This window comes from Coregonus clupeaformis, chromosome 15 (assembly GCF_020615455.1).
Source record: "Coregonus clupeaformis isolate EN_2021a chromosome 15, ASM2061545v1, whole genome shotgun sequence".
In the NCBI taxonomy this organism is placed as follows: domain Eukaryota; kingdom Metazoa; phylum Chordata; class Actinopteri; order Salmoniformes; family Salmonidae; genus Coregonus; species Coregonus clupeaformis.
Genome location: NC_059206.1, coordinates 62,163,165 through 62,181,725, shown reverse-complemented (window position 1 = coordinate 62,181,725; position 18,561 = coordinate 62,163,165). Strand labels below are relative to the sequence as shown.

Sequence of the window (18,561 nt, the reverse complement as noted above, 5' to 3'; positions counted from 1 at the left end):
AAATCAAATGGAACTACTATTATATAATCTTGTATAAGCGTGAATAACACAGTTTTACAGGGTTTAATGTCAGCCCCAGGTGGGCATACAGGGTGGCATTGTGTGTGATGCTGAGTTTGGCACCGCCACACATGGAGAGAGATGACCCATCAGCCATTAAGCGCTTCAATAATAACTCCTGTGCGTGTGTGTCGAACAGGTGAATGGGCCTTTTGAATGAAGGGTTAACTACCAATAAAGATCTGTTTAGATTATACCCCCTGTTGTAGTAACGGGTGCCGTTGTCCCCAGAGAGAAGTAGAAGACACTCTGTGCTCTATTTCTGTATTGATTTGACATTTTGGGTTTGAAAATAAACACACAGGCTGGGGGCGGTTAGGGAGCGGGCCTTTCATTCTGCTATTCCCCGCCCTTTACTCTGATGAGTAATAGTACCCCCTCTAAGCCCCTCTCCTGTGCCCCGTCTCCATCATCACCCCTCTGGCCAATGTGCCCATTAACTTTAACTGGCATCCAGGGCCGGACGTAGCCAAGACTTATGCCATGTTAATGACATCTGAGTGAGAGTGACTAACAAAATCGATTGGGGCCCCCTGGAGTTCAGGGCCCCTGGGCACATGCCCTGCGTGCCCGGTTGGTATTTGGCCATGATTATTACAAGTTTAGATAGCTGGCTAGACTAACTTACCAATCTAAAAATGGTTAGCTGACATGGCTATGAGTGACTGTCAGTGACTGATAAACAAGAGAACAACTGCTGATGCACAGCCAAATTTCGAAATTGCACCTTGTGTATTCCAGTATTCTAACTCTCAACAGTAAAAAACAGAAAAAAACCTGTATAAAAAATAAAAGAGATGTGTCCCTCCTTCACACTGACATGCATACTTTCTCATGTACAGAGAGAGATATGAACATAACTCCAAAAACACCACTTAAAGTCTGGGTGAGGGAAGAGAAAGTCTCTAATAGATTTTTCTCCTTTCACCATTTCTGTCTATAGCCCATGTAATATCTGACCCTTGACAGTCAGTGAGTGACCCTGGATAACCTGCCAAGAGTTGGTCATCTCAGTCTGAGAAGGTTTGCCTTGTGCTCAAAGGAAAAGAGGAACAGTCAGATTTTCTGAACAGGCTTAGTGCGCCCTCTGCAGTTATGTTACATATCCTACACTCACAGTCATCAGTGAATGATTTTCTTACAGTAAGTAGCCTCTTACAAAGTATCAGTTCACATAATAGGCCTACACACCTACAGAATAAAACCTAACATCTATCCAAAGCAAGAGATACACAACACAGTTTGCAGGCTCTAAATATTTATTTTTCATTTATTTCCTTTTTTTCTTCTTTTACGAGTAACTTTAAGAATTTAACAGTACCAACATCTGCATGGACTTTGATCCTGATGATAAACAACATGAAATGGTTCTTACTTCACCACGGCCACATCACTATTGTCATTCATTAACATGCCAACACAACTCACTCACCCAACCATGATCTAATAAAGATAACATACTATTGAGCTGTGATCTTGATTGATTTGATGATTGTAATTGTCAGTGAATGGTTAACATAAAGAACAATTCCTGATCAATTATTAATTGTATGCATCATATTCCCAGTGTGCATTGTGCAGAGGTGGATAAGAGAGAGGATTGGCTGGCTGAGTCAAAGTCCATCTTTGGGTTACTAGTGTCTAAGTAACAGCCTCTACTTCATGTTGTGTTCATATAGTAGTACGGCCTGGATGCACCAACACCTGGTCAGGGGTGTCAAACTCATTTTGCCCCAGGGGCCGAATTCTGCTCTTCAACTAGGTTCGTAGGGCTGTACTGAAAATGTGTTGTATTTCCTCGCCATCAAATATACATAAAAACGTTTTAAAAATGTTTGATGCTCCCTGACTGTCTAGCTTTCATTTCAGTGATAATTAGCGAGCTGGACACAGTCAAGAAAAGGTATGAATGTAGGTCCATTATCATTCCTACTCAGTTTCAATTTGGTTTTAGTCAATTTAAAGTATTCTGAGTTTGTCCCCCCACCCCAAAAAAACAAAACATTTTACTCAAACCAACCGCGGGCCGGATTGGATGTGTGTGCATGTTTACACCACACAGCTGTTTTTCTCCTCTCTGGTTGAGTAGCTGCTGCTGCTTGGTCTGCTTCTCAGAGGCAGGTGTGGACAGGAGCCATGGGCATGCCGTGGGCAGACTCTATGGGCATGTCTGCCCCCTCCCCATGTCTGTACACCTCAGTGCCAGTCTGTGTGGGCACCAGAGGCACCACTGGCAGAGCTGTTGGAGAGAGACAGGCATCAGACTGGCATTACACGCACTGAGACTGAAACCGCATGGCTTTTACTACAGGTCCATAACAGTACTCTTTCAGTACATTAAGTTACTGTTGGTGAGCTAATCCCCTAAAAAAAGACACAAAGGTGATAATTATAGGAATATTAATGATGGGAGACAGACATCAACATCCCTCAGGTGAGCTCAGAGCTGTAGGGACTGAGCCTGACGACCAGGCTGGGGAGAGGGCCCTGGTTCCCGTGAAGCGAGGCTGGGTTAGAGGGCCTGAAACAAGGGGAGCAGTCTGGGCCATGTGCCCCCTGTAGGGCCAGGCTGGCTCTGTGAGGGTGATAAAACACTGGGGACGGTGAGATCACTGTGTGCTATTTCTCTGTTTTGACAGCGTAGGGGCATTACTCAGGTAGTCTCTTTCCACAGCTGCTGTGGAGCACCATGAGGCTGGCGAGACAGACTATTACTTAGGAGCACCATGCTGCTTGGTGTTGTGAGGAGATCTCAGTGAAGCAAACCTGACTCAGTCTGGGACACAGGCAGGAAACCAGCGTCTGAGGTTTCACGCACCTGCTGCACCGCTAATTACAGGTGTGTGTGTGTGTATAAAAGTGTAATGCAAGGTGATTATGATGTATTTGTTTGCTCTAGCTAACTAATGCATACTAGTACACAATTTATATGGACTTGCATTTGGGGGTACTCACAGCTAGGGACAGGTAGGATGACTGATGTGAAGTTGCTAGGCAACCCAACATGGCCTCCTAGTAGGTCCTGAGACAGGGTGTGATCTTGGGGTGGGGGGAACGCCATTACATTTGAGTTAGAACCTGAGGAGGACCAGAGAAGAGAATAACTGTATACTACTACACTACTACACTGATCCAGTTACCATGACAGCTCAAAGGTTACCCTCATTAAGAATACTCTCAAGTCAATAATGAGAGCTCACCATGAAACAGTTTGTAACAACATAAGTGAAGACACAATGCACAGTGGACAGATTAGATTGTGGGAATTGAAAGTTGTCCTATTTTAGGTTTGAGTTGTTATTGACCTCTGTTGTTGACCTGTAAGGCAACCCAGTGAAAGTTAGGGGTATTCAGTTTGAAGGTTTTTACTGTAAGTATCTCCCCTCTGGAGCGTACCGTGCCCTGTGCGTTGTCCCAGGCCCCCAGTGGCCCCCTCTCCCAGTAGCATCTCCTGCAGCAGGCTGTCCACGCTGGGCTCCCCCAGGAGCCTGGCCAGCTGCAGGGTCTCCACCATCTGCCAGGCCACACTCTGCAGGGGGGGCAGCATCAGCAGCAGCTCCCCAAAACGCCCCCGCTGCTCACAAGTGGCCTCGTCCAGCAGCACCTGGGCCTGGAAACGCAGCCGCCGCACTCTCTGAGGGGCCTCCAGCCCTGGGCAGTCTGAGAGACAGGGGGTGAGAGGTAGGGTTAATACTGCAATCAGAGACACAGAGAGATAGATAGATAGATATATATATAAGAGAGAGAGAGAGAGAGAGAGAGAGAGAGAGAGAGAGGGGTAGTATGAAAGTACACTGCAGTCCTAGCACTAACAGATGTAGGGAGGGACAGGGTACCAGAGTATAAGTTCAAGTTCTATTTGTCACATGCACAAGTAAAGTGAAATGCTTAACTTACCCAACAGTGCAATATTCAATATAAAAAAGTATAACTAATAAGAAACAACAACAACAACAAACATACGAGAAATAAGACATAAAAGAGGAAGCTTTATACAGGGTCAGTGCCAGTATCCCATGTACAATACAGGGATACTGGAGTAGTTGAGGTAGATATGTACATAAAGGCTGGGATTAGGAGAAAGTGACTGGTAGCAGGATTATAATAATAATAATAATAATAATAATAATAATAATAAGCAAACAGCATGGCAGCAGTATACGTGGTGGGTGGGTGCGTGGTGGTGAGTGTGTGTATGTGAGTTTATGTGTGTAAGTGTTAGTGTGAGTGTGTGTGTGTGCAAGAGTTTCAGTGTAGGCATGATAGATGGATATACATGTAAACAGGGCTGAAAAGTGACTGGTAGCAGGAATATATAAATACATGTACTTATGGTAATATTCCAATGCTAATATACAGTATACACGTAAACAGGAGTAATGGTGACCAGTAGCAGGATAAATAGATTGATACTAATGGTAATGACAATCAATAATCAATGAACAGCAGCGTAGAGGTAGTAATAAATCTAATCAATATTCATTTTAACAGCAGCGTAGGTGTGAGGGGGAGCAATAGTTGTTAGCCATTTAACAGTCTTATGGCCAGGAGATGGAAGCTGTTTAGGAGTCTATTGGTCTGAGCCTTGATGCACCGATACCGCCTGCCGGACGGGAGCTTGGAGAACAGTCCATGTCTCGGTGGCTGGAGTTGGGCAATTTTTCAGGCCTTTCGCAGACACCGCCTGGCATGTACATCTTAGATGGCTGGGATCTCACCCCCAATGATGCGCTGGGCCATCCACACCACCATCTGTAGGGCCTTCCGGTCGAGGGTGTTGCAGTTGCCATACCAGACAGTGATACAACCAGCAGGATGCTCTTGATGGTGCAGCTGTAAAAACCTAAGGATCTGAGGGGCAATGCCAAATCGTTTCAGCCTTCTGAGGAGAAGAGGTACTGCCGTGTGAGAGGACCATGTTAAGTCCTCAGTGATGTGGACACAGAGGAACTTGAAGCTCTTGACCCTCTCCGCTGTGGCCCCATCGATGTGGATGGGTTTTGAGGGAGAGGTTGTAATCCTGGCACCACGCTTCCAGGTCTCTGACCTCCTCCCGGTAGGCTGTCTCATCGCTGTTGGTGATCAGACCTACCACCGTCGTGTTGTCGGGCAAACTTGTACCCTCAGTGTATACAGCAGTCGTGATAACAGAGGAAACTGTCTTGGGAGGTAGAAGGGTCGGCATTTGACCATCAGGCATTCCAAGACAGGTGAACAATAGGTGGAGACTTCCACTGCGCCAGGGTCTGCACAGTGTGAATAGTTGAATCCATGAAGTTGGATAGCCATGGGGGGTATCTTGTCCGAAACCATGTTTTAGAAAAACAGAGAATATTGCAGTTACGAGAGTCTCGTTGATAGCAAATCTGCGATCGGGGGTAATCCATCTTATTATCATGTGACTGTACATTAGCCAATAGAATGGAGGGAAGTCGTGGCCGGTTTTCCCTTCGCCTTAGTCTCACCAGGATGCCCGCTCTCCTGCCTCTTTTTCACTAGTGTTTCCTCTTGGGTAGCCTGAAGAATTGGTTGGAGGTACACAAAGAGCCCAGGGCAGATGAGTTGAAGTCGAAGTTGAAGCCGGAATTTAGGTTGGTAACTGCCGATCTGATGTTCAAAAGACTTCGTCGATCATAGGAAATTATGAAAGCCAAAAGAATCACAAAATAGCAAAGTTGGGTCAGAGCACGCAAGACGGCAGCCATACAGTACGGCGCCATCTTTAAATACAGTGCCTTCGGAAAGTATTCAGACCCCTTGACTTTTTCCACATTTTGTCACGTTACAGCCTTATTCTGAAATTGATTAAATATATAAAAATCCTCAGCAATCTACACACAATACCCCATAATGACAAAGCCAAAACAGGTTTTTAGAAATGTTTGCAAATGTATTAAAAATAAAAAACAGAAATACCTTATTTACATAAGTATTCAGACCCTTTGCTATGAGACTCGAAATTGAGCACAGGTGCATCCTGTTTCCATTTATCATCCTTGAGATGTTTCTACAACTTGATTGGAGTCCACGTGTGGTAAATTCAATTGATTGGACATGATTTGGAAAGGCACACACCTGTCTACATAAAGGTCCCACAGTTGACAGTGCATGTCAGAGCAAAAACCAAGCCATGAGGTCGAAAGAATTGTCCGTAGAGCTCCGAGACAGGATTGTGTCGAGGCACAGATCTGGGGAAGGGTACCAAAACATTTCTGCAGCATTGAAAGTCCCCAAGAACACAGTGGCCTCCATCATTCTTAAATGGAAGAAGCATGGAACCATCAAGACTCTTCCTAGAGCTGGCCGCCCGGCCAAACTGAGCAATCGGGGGAGAAGGGCCTTGGTCAGGGAGGTGACCAAGAACCCAATGGTCACTCTGACAGAGCTCTAGAGTTCCTCTGTGGAGATGGGAGAACCTTCCATAAGGACAACCATCTCTGCAGCACTCCACCAATCAGGCCTTTATGGTAGAGTGGCCAGACGGAAGCCACTCCTCAGTAAAAGACACATGACAGGCCTGCTTGGAGTTTGCCAAAAGGCCCCTAAAGACTCTCAGACCATGAGAAACAAGATTCTCTGGTCTGATGAAACCAAGATTGAACTCTTTGGCCTGAAAGCCAAGTGTCACGTCTGGAGGAAACCTGGCACCATCCCTACGATGAAGCATGGTGGTGGCAGCATCATGCTGTGGGGATGTTTTTCAGCGGCAGGGACTGGGAGACTAGTCAGGATTGAGGGAAAGATGAACGGAGCAAAGTACAGAGAGATCCTTGTTGAGAACCTGCTCCAGAGCGCTCAGGACCTCAGACTGGGGCGAAGGTTCACCTTTCCAACAGGACAACGACCCTAAGCACACAGCCAAGACAACGCAGGAGTGGCTTCGGAACAAGTCTCTGAATGTCCTTGAGTGGCCCAGCCAGAGCCCGGACTAGAATCCCATCGAACATCTCTGGAGAGACCTGAAAATAGCTGAGCAGCAATGCTCCCCATCCAACCTGACAGAGCTTGAGAGCATCTGCTGAGAAGAATGGGAGAAACTCCCCAAATACAGGTTTGCCAAGCTTGTAGCGTCATACCCAAGAAGACTCAATGCTATAATCGCTGCCAAAGTTGCTTCAACAAAGTACTGAGTAAAATGTCTGAATACTTATGTAAATGTCATATTTCAGTTTTAAATTTTTAATAAATGAGCAAACATTTCTAAAAACCTGTTTTTGCTTTGTCAATATGGGGTATTGTGTGTAGATTGATGAGGGGGGAAAAACTATTTCATCCATTTTAGAATAAGGCTGTAACGTAACAAAATTTGGAAAAGGTCAAGGGGTCTGAATACTTTCCGAATGCACTGTACATGAGAGACACATACATGTACAGTATGCTTATACAGAGAGACAGAGTGAAGCCATTGTGAAACAAACAATTCCTATAACACAGCCCTGAGACAGAGAGAATGAATAGGAGATTAAGGGAGACAAATCCTCACGCTGCGGCCCTAGGAGAATAGAGAGAGATGGGATTGCAGTGGGGACATTATACAATATACTTTTTTACTAATTGAAATGCATTATGTGTGATAAACTAAACTGAAATTATTAGAGAAAGGTTGGGTAAAGGTAACAGGGCAGGGTCACAGAGGACAGAGCTGAGCACACGGCATGTGTTTATTTCTGTAGGTAGTCAGTCATCTGTGTCAGACTTAGCCTGGTGCTGCTGTGTAATGCTGTGTACTGCTGTGTACTGCTCTGTACTGCTGTGCCAGTTTGGCCAGTCAGTCTGTCAGACCGGTGGCCTGGCTCTGCTGCTGTAATCACCGCCTCAGGCCAACAGGCTGTAAAGTCCAGCAGCCAGTCACCTCTCCATGCCAAGACCAGGACCTCGCCCAGATATGAATAGTTATTAATAGTTATTCCCCAGAACACGATGAAACCAGACCTCCAGGCCAGGACAAACCAACATGGGTGCCAAGGACAGAGCACAGAGGGCAGAGAGAGCAGAGAGAGTCCCAGGAGAGAACAACTGTGAAATAAAAAGATTCCTGGCGAAAGTCTCTTCCTTTGTCTGAGGACAGAGGAGAGGTAAGAAGAGGTGAGGAGGGGGGAGGAGGGGAAGGGGGGTGGCTGGTGGCGACCAAAGGACTGACTGACCAGGAGCGAAGAAGACTATGGTTTTGAGGCAGGCGAACTCGCTGTCAGTGATGTCCAGCTCTCTCAGAGGCCTGACCAGCTCCTCCAGGATCCGGGCTGCCACCCTGGACACCTCCACCTCAGCACCGCTCACTGGGATCACAAAGTAATTACCTGCAAACCCAATCCACATATTAAATACTTACTTATAATGTAAGTTAAGTAAAACCATAAGTATAACCTTATACATTAGGTAAGTCTGCTTCCTTTATCAATATAGACATATGGTAAAAGCAGTATAGCTAGTCCACATTACCAGCATCGAAGATAGAGAATATCAAACATTGGGTAAATAATGTATTCATTCTATAACAAAGAAGAGGGCACATCCCAGACTCAGCTGACATCTATATATTTTACCCAGAAGGATAATGTCATTGTAAGGTAGGGAGCGTCGAGCCACCCCTAGGATGAGGTGTTCAGCAGAGTGGGCTCGTAACAGGGATACCTGCACACAGACCAGACACAGCACAGAGACAACACACAGCAGCCATTACACAGACAGCCCTCCCTGCAACATGAGTATCCCAACAGCTAGTGATCCAAAACCCAACACAAAGACAGCTGGGCTGAATGTGACCGCCTGCTTAGACAGGTGCAGCTCACATGTTCAGACAGACACATTAAGTAGGCTAACATCCATAGTTCCATACCCTGTCGTCAACGGGGAGGCTGCAGAACTCGGGGATGCGCTTGGCCCACTGCACCAGCAGGAGGAGCTGCTGCTTCATGGACTCACACACGTCCCCCACGCGCGCTATCTTCTTGGTGTTGATGTCACAGCTCATAGGGGAGGTCAGGGCTGGAAACTGAGAGTGGCACACAATAATGAGAGGTTCCACATTGGCCCTAGGTGTCAGTGTAATGTGAGAATGAAGAGAGGGTTGGAGGAGATGGATGGGGCAGGGTGGAGGGGTGAGATGATGGATGCTTGGACAATCGTGAAGGGCAGAGCATGCAGAGGCAGGTAGGGTATTGGGTGGGGGAAAGGTCACTTCAGAGAATGGTGGTAATAGAGAATATAAGGGTGTAAGATGAGAATTTGGATGTGTGTTGTTGGTGGGTCTGTCTCTGGAACAATGCTGTTGGATGGTGATCAGAGTCCCTTCAGCACACAGCTCACATTGAGGAGACATTGCATGAAAACTAGATCCAAATGGAAAACAGCCCGGCCTCATTTTGTGGTTCATTTGTCAATCATCCAATTAATTTCTGCCGCATTCCTTTCGCATGCAAAGAGGATATCTGGTTGTTATTATGTATTTGAAGCCAATTGAACACTGGCACACAATCCAAACCCAGGCACTGCAATTAAATAGGACTGCTGTAATCAGATGTGAGTCTCTCTGGGCAATTTTCGCAATTTCTAAGAAGTAACTGAATCCAGCCTGCAGCTAGAATCTCCAGGGGACCTTAATGGCCGGCCGTCTAAAGTGCAGCCTGTATCCTCTCCATCTCTAGCCCTGCCACTGCTGTGTTTCTGAGAAACAGATAAGGGGCTTTACTCTGGGCTGGATGGGAAATGGAAGCCTCTGGAGCACTTTGTGGTTGTGAATAGGGAGAGGTTTTATAGTGACAGTCTCTTACCTGATACATGCTGGCCTCTGCCTGTAGCAGTACACTGATGGACAGGGTGCCCAGCCCCTGTCCCTCTCCTCTGCGGCTGCTGATGCGGTCCCGCTCGTTCTGCACGGCTGGAAATAAAAGAATAGGAGGGAGGGAGAGACGGTCAGGAAAGTCCCTGGATTTCTTGTGCTCACTGTTTTACTCAGTGGAGGGTTAATGTTGTAATTACAGCATGCACCTACACTGAACAAAATGGAGGGTAATGTTGTAATTACAGCATACACCTAAACTGAACAAAAATATAAACGCAAACATGTAAAGTGTTGGTCCCATGTTTCATGAGCTGAAATAAAAGATCCCAGAAATGTTCCATACGCACAAAAAGCTTATTTCTCTAATTTGTTTACATCCCTGTTAGTGAGCATTTCTCCTTTGCCAAGATAATCTATCCAGCTGACAGGTGTGGCATATCAAGAAGCTGATTAAACAGCATGATCATTACACAGGTGCACCTTGTGCTGGGGACAATAAAGGGCCACTCTAAAATCACACAACACAATGCCACAGATGCCTCAAGTTTTGAGGGAGCGTGCAATTGGCATGCTGACTGCAGGAATGTCCACCAGAGCTGTTGCCAGATTATTTTATGTTAATTTATCTACCATAAGCCACTTCCAACGTTGTTTTAGAGAATTTGGCCTCACAACCGCAGACCACGTGTACGGCGTCATGTGGGCGAGCGGTTTGCTGATGTCAACGTTGTGAACAGAGTGTCCCATAGTGGCGGTGGGGTTATGGTATGGGCAGGCATATGGTACGGACAACGAACACAATTGCATTTGATCAATGGCGATTTGAATGCACTGAGATACTGTGACGTGTTCCTGAGGCCCATTGTTTTTTTTTAGGTACAGTGGGGGAAAAAAGTATTTAGTCAGCCACCAATTGTGCAAGTTCTCCCACTTAAAAAGATGAGAGAGGCCTGTAATTTTCATCATAGGTACACATCAACTATGACAGACAAATTGAGAAAAGAAATCCAGAAAATCACATTGTATGATTTTTTATGAATTTATTTGCAAATTATGGTGGAAAATATGTATTTGGTCACCTACAAACAAGCAAGATTTCTGGCTCTCACAGACCTGTAACTTCTTCTTTAAGAGGCTCCTCTGTCCTCCACTCGTTACCTGTATTAATGGCACCTGTTTGAACTTGTTATCAGTATAAAAGACACCTGTCCGCAACCGCAAACAGTCACACTCCAAACTCCACTATGGCCAAGACCAAAGAGCTGTCAAAGGACACCAGAAACAAAATTGTAGACCTGCACCAGGCTGGGAAGACTGAATCTGCAATAGGTAAGCTGCTTGGTTTGAAGTAATCAACTGTGGGAGCAATTATTAGGAAATGGAAGACATACAAGACCACTGATAATCTCCCTCGATCTGGGGCTCCACGCAAGATCTCACCCCGTGGGGTCAAAATGATCACAAGAACGGTGAGCAAAAATCCCAGAACCACACGGGGGGACCTAGTGAATGACCTGCAGAGAGCTGGGACCAAAGTAACAAAGCCTACCATCAGTAACACACTACGCCGCCAGAGACTCAAATCCTGCAGTGCCAGACGTGTCCCCCTGCTTAAGCCAGTACATGTCCAGGCCCGTTTGAAGTTTGCTAGAGTGCATTTGGATGATCCAGAAGAGGATTGGGAGAATGTCATATGGTCAGATGAAACCAAAATAGAACTTTTTGGTAAAAACTCAACTCGTCGTGTTTGGAGGACAAAGAATGCTGAGTTGCATCCAAAGAACACCATACCTACTGTGAAGCATGGGGGTGGAAACATCATTCTTTGGGGCTGTTTTTCTGCAAAGGGACCAGGACGACTGATCTGTGTAAAGGAAAGAATGAATGGGGACATGTATCGAGAGATTTTGAGTGAAAACCTCCTTCCATCAGCAAGGGCATTGAAGATGAAACGTGGCTGGGTCTTTCAGCATGACAATGATCCCAAACACACCGCCCGGGCAACGAAGGAGTGGCTTCGTAAGAAGCATTTCAAGGTCCTGGAGTGGCCTAGCCAGTCTCCAGATCTCAACCCCATAGAAAATCTTTGGAGGGAGTTGAAAGTCTGTGTTGCCCAGCGACAGCCCCAAAACATCACTGCTCTAGAGGAGATCTGCATGGAGGAATGGGCCAAAATACCAGCAACAGTGTGTGAAAACCCTGTGAAGATTTACAGAAAACGTTTGACCTGTGTCATTGCCAACAAAGGGTATATAACAAAGTATTGAGAAACTTTTGTTATTGACCAAATACTTATTTTCCACCATAATTTGCAAATAAATTCATTAAAAATCCTACAATGTGATTTTCTGGATTTTTTTTTCTCATTTTGTCTGTCATAGTTGACGTGTACCTATGATGAAAATTACAGGCCTCTCTCATCTTTTTAAGTGGGAGAACTTGCACAATTGGTGGCTGACTAAATACTTTTTTCCCCCACTGTATCTGTGACCAACAGATGCATATCTGTATTCCCAGTCATGTGAAATCCATAGATTAGGGCCTAATTTATTTCAATTGACTGACTTCCTTATATGAACTGTAACTCAGTAAAATCTTGGTTATACATTTAATTTTGACACTCATCTGTATTGAGACTATTTCAGAGCAAATTCAATTTTGGAATGTTTCCAAATTCCCCATTGTATGAAAAGTAACATCTCTAATTTGATTCTGATTCTGCCAACATATTAAACCTGACTATGTAATTAGGCAAAGGAAGGCATGACGGGAGGCTGACTGTACAGGGCCTGATGGTTGGGATTGTGTCCGACAGAGGAGACTGTCTCATGGTGACCTCTGTGCCTGTGTCATTACAATGGATGACCTCATCCTGATTCCAGTCTGCCCCACAAAGTCAGACAACAAGCCCCAGTCTGAGAGCAGTCAGTCACCACAGCTGACCTCTCAGCAGCCAATCAGGACCCTATTAATCAAACTGGAGCTGCAGAGACAGAGAGAGAGAGAGACCTCTGCCTTGGAGACATGGCCGTGGGTGATGATGTCACAAATTAGTCCTCCATGGAGCATAAGTGAAGTGATAGATTGGATGTGGCTGTAGACATTCAGCAAGGAGAATAGGAGGAGTACAATTAATGATCGTTGGCAAAAACGGTTTGTTAGAATTTGTTGTCCGGATTAATGTACAATTGAAACACATTAAACCAAAGGCTTATACACCATTTCAAAATGGCATGTTCTGATATTTTGTGGCATAGCTTTGCTTTTTACTAAATGCTATTTGAGTGGTCTGCAAAATTAATATGGCAAATGTTTGAATCCTTCTCCATGACCATCACTAAGGGGGCTCAGCTCAGCTTCAGTTTCTCTCTTATGTAACATTCTCCTGGACCGAGGGCTCAGCAGAGAGAAGCATGTCTCTCTTGAAAAAGCCAGAGCAAATATTTGCCCATGCTCAGCCATGTTAATTATTCATGTGAGGGGCCATTCATGGATCCTCTAATCCCGTCTCTCTCTCCTGCAGCCAGTGGAAGATAAGGTCTACAGGGACACTGCTAACAGCCACTCACTCAGTATTGCTCAAGAGAGAGGCATGTTGATCTTGTTGCTTTTCCCCCACAGTGAGTGGTGCATACACTCTTGGAAAAAAGGGTTCCGAAAGGGTTCTTCGGCTGTCCCCATAGGATAACCCTTTTTGGTTCCAGGTAGAACCCTTTTGGGTTCCATGTAGAGGGTTCTACCAGGAACCAAAAAGTGTTCTTCAAAGGGTTCTCCTATGGGAATAGCCAATGAAACCCTTTTAGCTTCTAGATAACACTGCACATGGACTTGGTACTGGTAACTGTGTATATAGCCAAGTTATCCTTACTCATTGTTTATTTATTACTCATGTTATTATCTTTCTATTATTCTGTTGCTTATGAAGCATGTGACAAATAAAATTTGATTTGAGATAGCACCCTTTTTTCTAGGACTGTAGACTATACCCCACTCAGTACCCCTGCCTCAGCCCCCACTACCCACCACCACCTGACGTGCCTGCCAACCCCAATGTCCCCTCTTGGCTTGGCGGCCGTCTATGGTTATGCAATGTGGGTAAATATTGTGATTTGTCAACTTGCATATATGCTTATGGCTTTAAAAACAAAATGTTTTGTGTGTGTGTGCGTGTGTGTACTGGCAGGCTTTAAAAATCTATTTTGAATGAATAATGTGGCATTGAGTTGTGTAATTATTATGTAGTGTGGTACCATACAGTATGTAACATCTGTGTCATGATTAAACAACAAACCATCTCTCTCACCTTCCTTTCTCATGCCTGCTCGGAAACATTTCCGAAGCCTGCAGTAACGGCATTGGTTCCTCTTGTCTTTGTCCACAACACATTGCCTGCTGAACCTGCCGACCCACACACACACACACACGCACGCACACGCACACACACACACACACACACACACACACACACACACACACACACACACACACACACACACACACACACACACACACACACAATTAGATACACTTCAATACAAGACAAGAGTTGTAAGATTATGTAACACACAATCAGACACAAGTCTCACACTATGGGCTTCTGTAATTGTGATGGCGTCAGATCAGTGCTGTACAATTTCTGTGTGTGGGCATACACATGTTCAGACAGGCTCCTAACACTTAGTTCTAGACATGTAGCCACCTTTCATAGAAAATTACTTTACCAGAATTGCAGCAACACTTTTTTACCAGCTGCCCTAGTCATTGGCAGTAAATGCGTCTCTGTATTGTAATGTGGGTCGGAGGCGCCTAATAATCATTCCAATGATCTGCAGTTCTAACAGAACCTTGGTTGTATCTCAAATGACACTCTATTTCCCATTTAGCGCCTTATTTTTGTGTCTCAGGTCAAAAGTAGCGCACTATATGGGGATCCAGCCTGGTCTCATAGACTAGACATAACATAGTAAATGTAAACTCAAATTAGTATAATATAGTATGTTACGTTTGGTATGGTTACATAAGACAGATGGTGACTTAAAGTAGGGTGGTTGGGTGGGCATATAACACGAACGACTAGCAACCCATGGGTTGCGAGTTCAAATCTCATCACGGACAGCTTTATCATTTTAGCTAATTAGCAACTTTTCACCTACTTACTACTTTTTAGCTACGTTGTAACTACTTAGCATGTTAGCTAACCCTTCCTCTAACCTGAACCCTTTTAGCTAACACTTCCCCTAACCATAACCCATTTAGCTAACCCTTCCCCTAACTCTTTAACCTAGTCTTAAACTTAACTCTAACCCCTAGCCTTGCTAACGTAACATCTCATATGTTTTGCAAATTCGTAACATATAATATGAATTGTAATTCATAACATATCATACTTAAATGGGTGATGGACATCCACAAATGAATACATACCACACAAAACGTAACATATCATACTAAGTGGAGTACATACAGAATAATACAAAATGCTCTGAGACCATGTTGGATCAGATCAAAAATAGTGCACTATATTGGGAATAGGGTATCATTTGAGATGTAGTCCTCTTTTTCAGTGACCTGTGTGGTGATGAGTGTCACCTGCAGGTGTAGGCGTGGTTCTTCCTGACGCTCCTCCTGAAGAAGCCCTTGCAGCCGTCGCAGCTGGACGCACCGTAGTGTTTACCTGTGGCCCTGTCTGCACATATGGAACACACGCTCCCATTGGTCTGCAGCAGCAGAGGGGCAGGCTCCAGCATCATCAACTCTGTCAATCAATCATAAGAAATTATTGAGATTCATACACTACAGCACACTGGAGGTCTGATGTGTAGCTACTGTATGTGTTGAATTGACTCTTGACACTTGGGGACAGACATGCGAGGATGTCTATTACTGATGACCTCAGGCTAACATTAGGAAGCTTTTGTGATGCACAATGGAATTGTCACGACTTCCTCCGAAGCTGCCTCCTCTCCTTGTTAGGGCAGGCTTCGGCGTTCGTCATCACCGGCCTTCTAGCCACTGCCGCTCCTCATCTCATCATTCCATTTGTTTTGTCTTGTTTATTACACACACCTGGTTCATATCCCCTCATCAGTACCTGTATAAGTGTTCCCTCTGCCCCCTTGTCTTTGTGTGTGATTGTTTATTGTGGAGGTTAGATTAGCTTGGTGGAGCTCTTTGTATTTTATATCGCCGGGATATTCACTCGTGTGCCTTGTTGTTTTTCCAGTGCGCCGTATTTCCGCGCTGGAGTGTTTGACTCATTGCTGCGTACCGCTGTGTTTACGGAATAAACCTTTTATTCTGTGATTTACCCTCCTGCGCCTGACTCCTTCTAAATCACTCACCACAGGAATAGTGTTCTTGTAGGACACTATTCTACTTTTACAGAGGGTCCCCCATTGCTGATGAATAAGTAAACAGCTAATAATCCCCACGAGCGTCTGCAGAGAGCGGATCACTCAGCTGAGAGATTGTCAACGCTGTGTGACAGCAGATAAGCACGTTTACAGAGCGAAATAATTAATCAACGCCATCATCAGCTAACGCGATTAATGAATCCCTGTTCATTCCACCTCTGTGAAGGGAAATAATCTTGTACTGCACAGAAAAATGCACAACTTTCCAAGGCAGAAATGTGTTGATTGTGAGTTTATAGGGCTGTAAGAACAATGGCAGTGTTGTGTTGTTCCCCAGGTCTGATGAGGTTTGGAGGGGGTAATAAAAGCAGGGTTATAGGTAGAGATATCACTGCTGTATGTGGCTGCCAGACTCACAGGCCCTCAGAGAACCACTGCTGCTTATTACTCAGAGGAAGAGGAAACTCCCCATTTAATTAAAGCAGATTCAGGTCAGTGGCAAAGCCAAAGTCCACTGGCTAATTTTACACTGGGAGCTCCGTTTTAATTCAATCTCCCTCAATGTTGCTCTAAATTGTGTCCTGTCAGTGTTCGATCGCTGCAGGATTGTCTCTCTTAAAACCACTGACCGTCAAATATACTCTGTTGGTGTAGTGTTTGTGCGGTCGCAGGGACAATGCCCCCAGGCTGTAATGTATTTAAATTGCACACTTAGAGTTGGGAGACTGAGCAGCCAGGGATAACAATTTAACATGGAGAATGCTTTCTGTGGTCAAAGATCAGTTCGATTGAATTAAGAGATTAGAATACATCTGCCACACAGCTATCTGCCTTGGAGAGCAGTCTGCTGGTAAAGCATCTCCTTAAAAGTGCTAAAGAAAGGACCTGATTCAGCAGAACAGACTCCTAATGATGATAATGATGAGTTCAAATTAGATTATAAGGGAAAACAGAGGAGGAGGGAGAGGGAGGTCTTTAGAACCCTCCCAGTATTGCCGGGAGTAATGACCATTGTATTCGCAGCATTTTGTGGAATGAGAGCTGATGTCATTGTATCCATGCCATGAGAAAATGGTCTTACAAATTCCTATGTGTATGAGAGCTACATTTTAAAGCCCTGAGAGTACTTTTTAAAACCATGTTCTTCCAAGGGCACTGGGTCTCTTTATGTAAGCCTGGCCTTCTTTCCGTCTGAATGGAAAAACACGTTTTAAAAAGCTACCAAGATCTACTGATTAATTTGAACCTATAAAAATGAATGGATATTCAATATTTGAATGTCCTTTGAATATCATACAAAAACCATCCCTCAAATGTCAGACCAGTGTTTTGGTATTGTTGTGCACCAGTCTATGAGTGAAGGACAGACAGGTAAAGGTGTCATTATACCAGACATACCTGTCTCTACAGGAAACACCCTGAGGTTGTCAAACTCCAGCATGGTGTAGGAGGGGTCAAGGGTGGTGCTGTAGTCTGCGGAGTCCAGATCCAGCACGGTCCCTGACAGCTTCATGGTTCTGGTCACTGCTTCAGGAGGCCACACTAGGCCCAAAACAAAAGTCTGATTTATATGAACAAAGGAACCAGAACAGACTGCTGCACAACCTTCCTCTTCAGTTCACCACTCTGTTCCAAAATCACCCACTTTTTCAGCACAATCACTTAAGTCCTCTCTGTGTCTTCCTGATTGTCTAGTTCAGGTAAATCAATGTGTTCTCATTCTGTGTGACGCCGCTATTCCTCCACTCGGTCACAGGCCTCCAAAGTCCTGGTTCCTGTCCTGTGCTGATGTTTTCCTTGGCCCAGTGAATCATGTGTACCTTTTAGATTCTTCCTTTTCTCATCCCAGTATTCCTGTCAGGCTGTTCTTACTCAGGTTGTATAACAGAACAAGTCATCCAGTATGTATTTAGCTGGTAGCTAATGTTCCAGATCAGTGTGATAGATCCCAAACGGCCTTCCAAAGGAGGGAAAGAGAGAGACACTGAGATTTGGCCTACTGTCTGTTTGCGACTCTCTTATCAGAGTAGAGTATAATAAAGGTGAGGGTTCAGATGGAGGCAGGTAAACATGACTCACTGGGAAGAGAAAAAACAACCGATACAGTCAAGGAGCTACGTTATCTTAATCACTTCAACGGCTGAGGAAAAAAGGGCAGCAAAAACTAAAGTATATGACCAGATCAAAGGTCATCGTTACAGTGTGTTATCAGTTATTGCAGGTCAGCTGAGAATTCAAGGTATTTCAGTACCGCTGATCAATGTTTGATATTTGTAATTTCAGTAGACTACTATGGACAAAAGATGCCAGATTCTCAAGTTTGAGTGTTATTATAACTGGACGAGAGAGAGTATGCCATATTTCACC

The 18,561-nt window shown here is 44.8% G+C and overlaps 1 protein-coding gene across 2 annotated transcripts; it reads right to left on the bottom strand.

Moving 5' to 3' along the window:
- Window positions 1–1,348: 1,348 nt before the first annotated feature.
- On the bottom strand, window positions 1,349–18,261 carry hnf4b (hepatic nuclear factor 4, beta). 2 transcript variants are annotated; one of them, XM_045225270.1, is made up of 10 exons: window positions 17,593–18,255; window positions 15,431–15,596; window positions 14,145–14,239; window positions 9,831–9,937; window positions 8,897–9,052; window positions 8,604–8,691; window positions 8,205–8,357; window positions 3,457–3,720; window positions 3,016–3,138; window positions 1,349–2,299 (listed from the first exon to the last, which is right to left on the bottom strand). In XM_045225270.1, exons 1-10 carry the CDS (start codon window positions 17,705–17,707, stop codon window positions 2,172–2,174), a joined length of 1,395 nt encoding a protein of 464 aa, XP_045081205.1. In that variant the 5' UTR covers window positions 17,708–18,255; the 3' UTR covers window positions 1,349–2,171. The 2 variants fall into 2 exon arrangements, with proteins under 2 accessions (XP_045081205.1, XP_041715810.2); XM_041859876.2 differs by lacking the exon at window positions 3,016–3,138 and having other exon boundaries at window positions 17,593–18,261.
- Between the last annotated feature and the right edge of the window lie 300 nt (window positions 18,262–18,561).

Excerpts from the sequence above, each read along its gene's own strand:
- hnf4b (XM_045225270.1), bottom strand. The coding sequence starts at position 17,707 with ATGAAGCTGTCAGGGACCGTGCTGGATCTGGACTCCGCAGACTACAGC. Across the intron at positions 9,938-14,144 it reads AGCAGGCATGAGAAAGGAAG|CCGTGCAGAACGAGCGGGAC; the intron begins GTGAGAGAGATG and ends TTTTATTTCCAG. Across the intron at positions 2,300-3,015 it reads CATCCTACCTGTCCCTAGCT|CTCTGCCAGTGGTGCCTCTG; the intron begins GTGAGTACCCCC and ends TCTCTCCAACAG.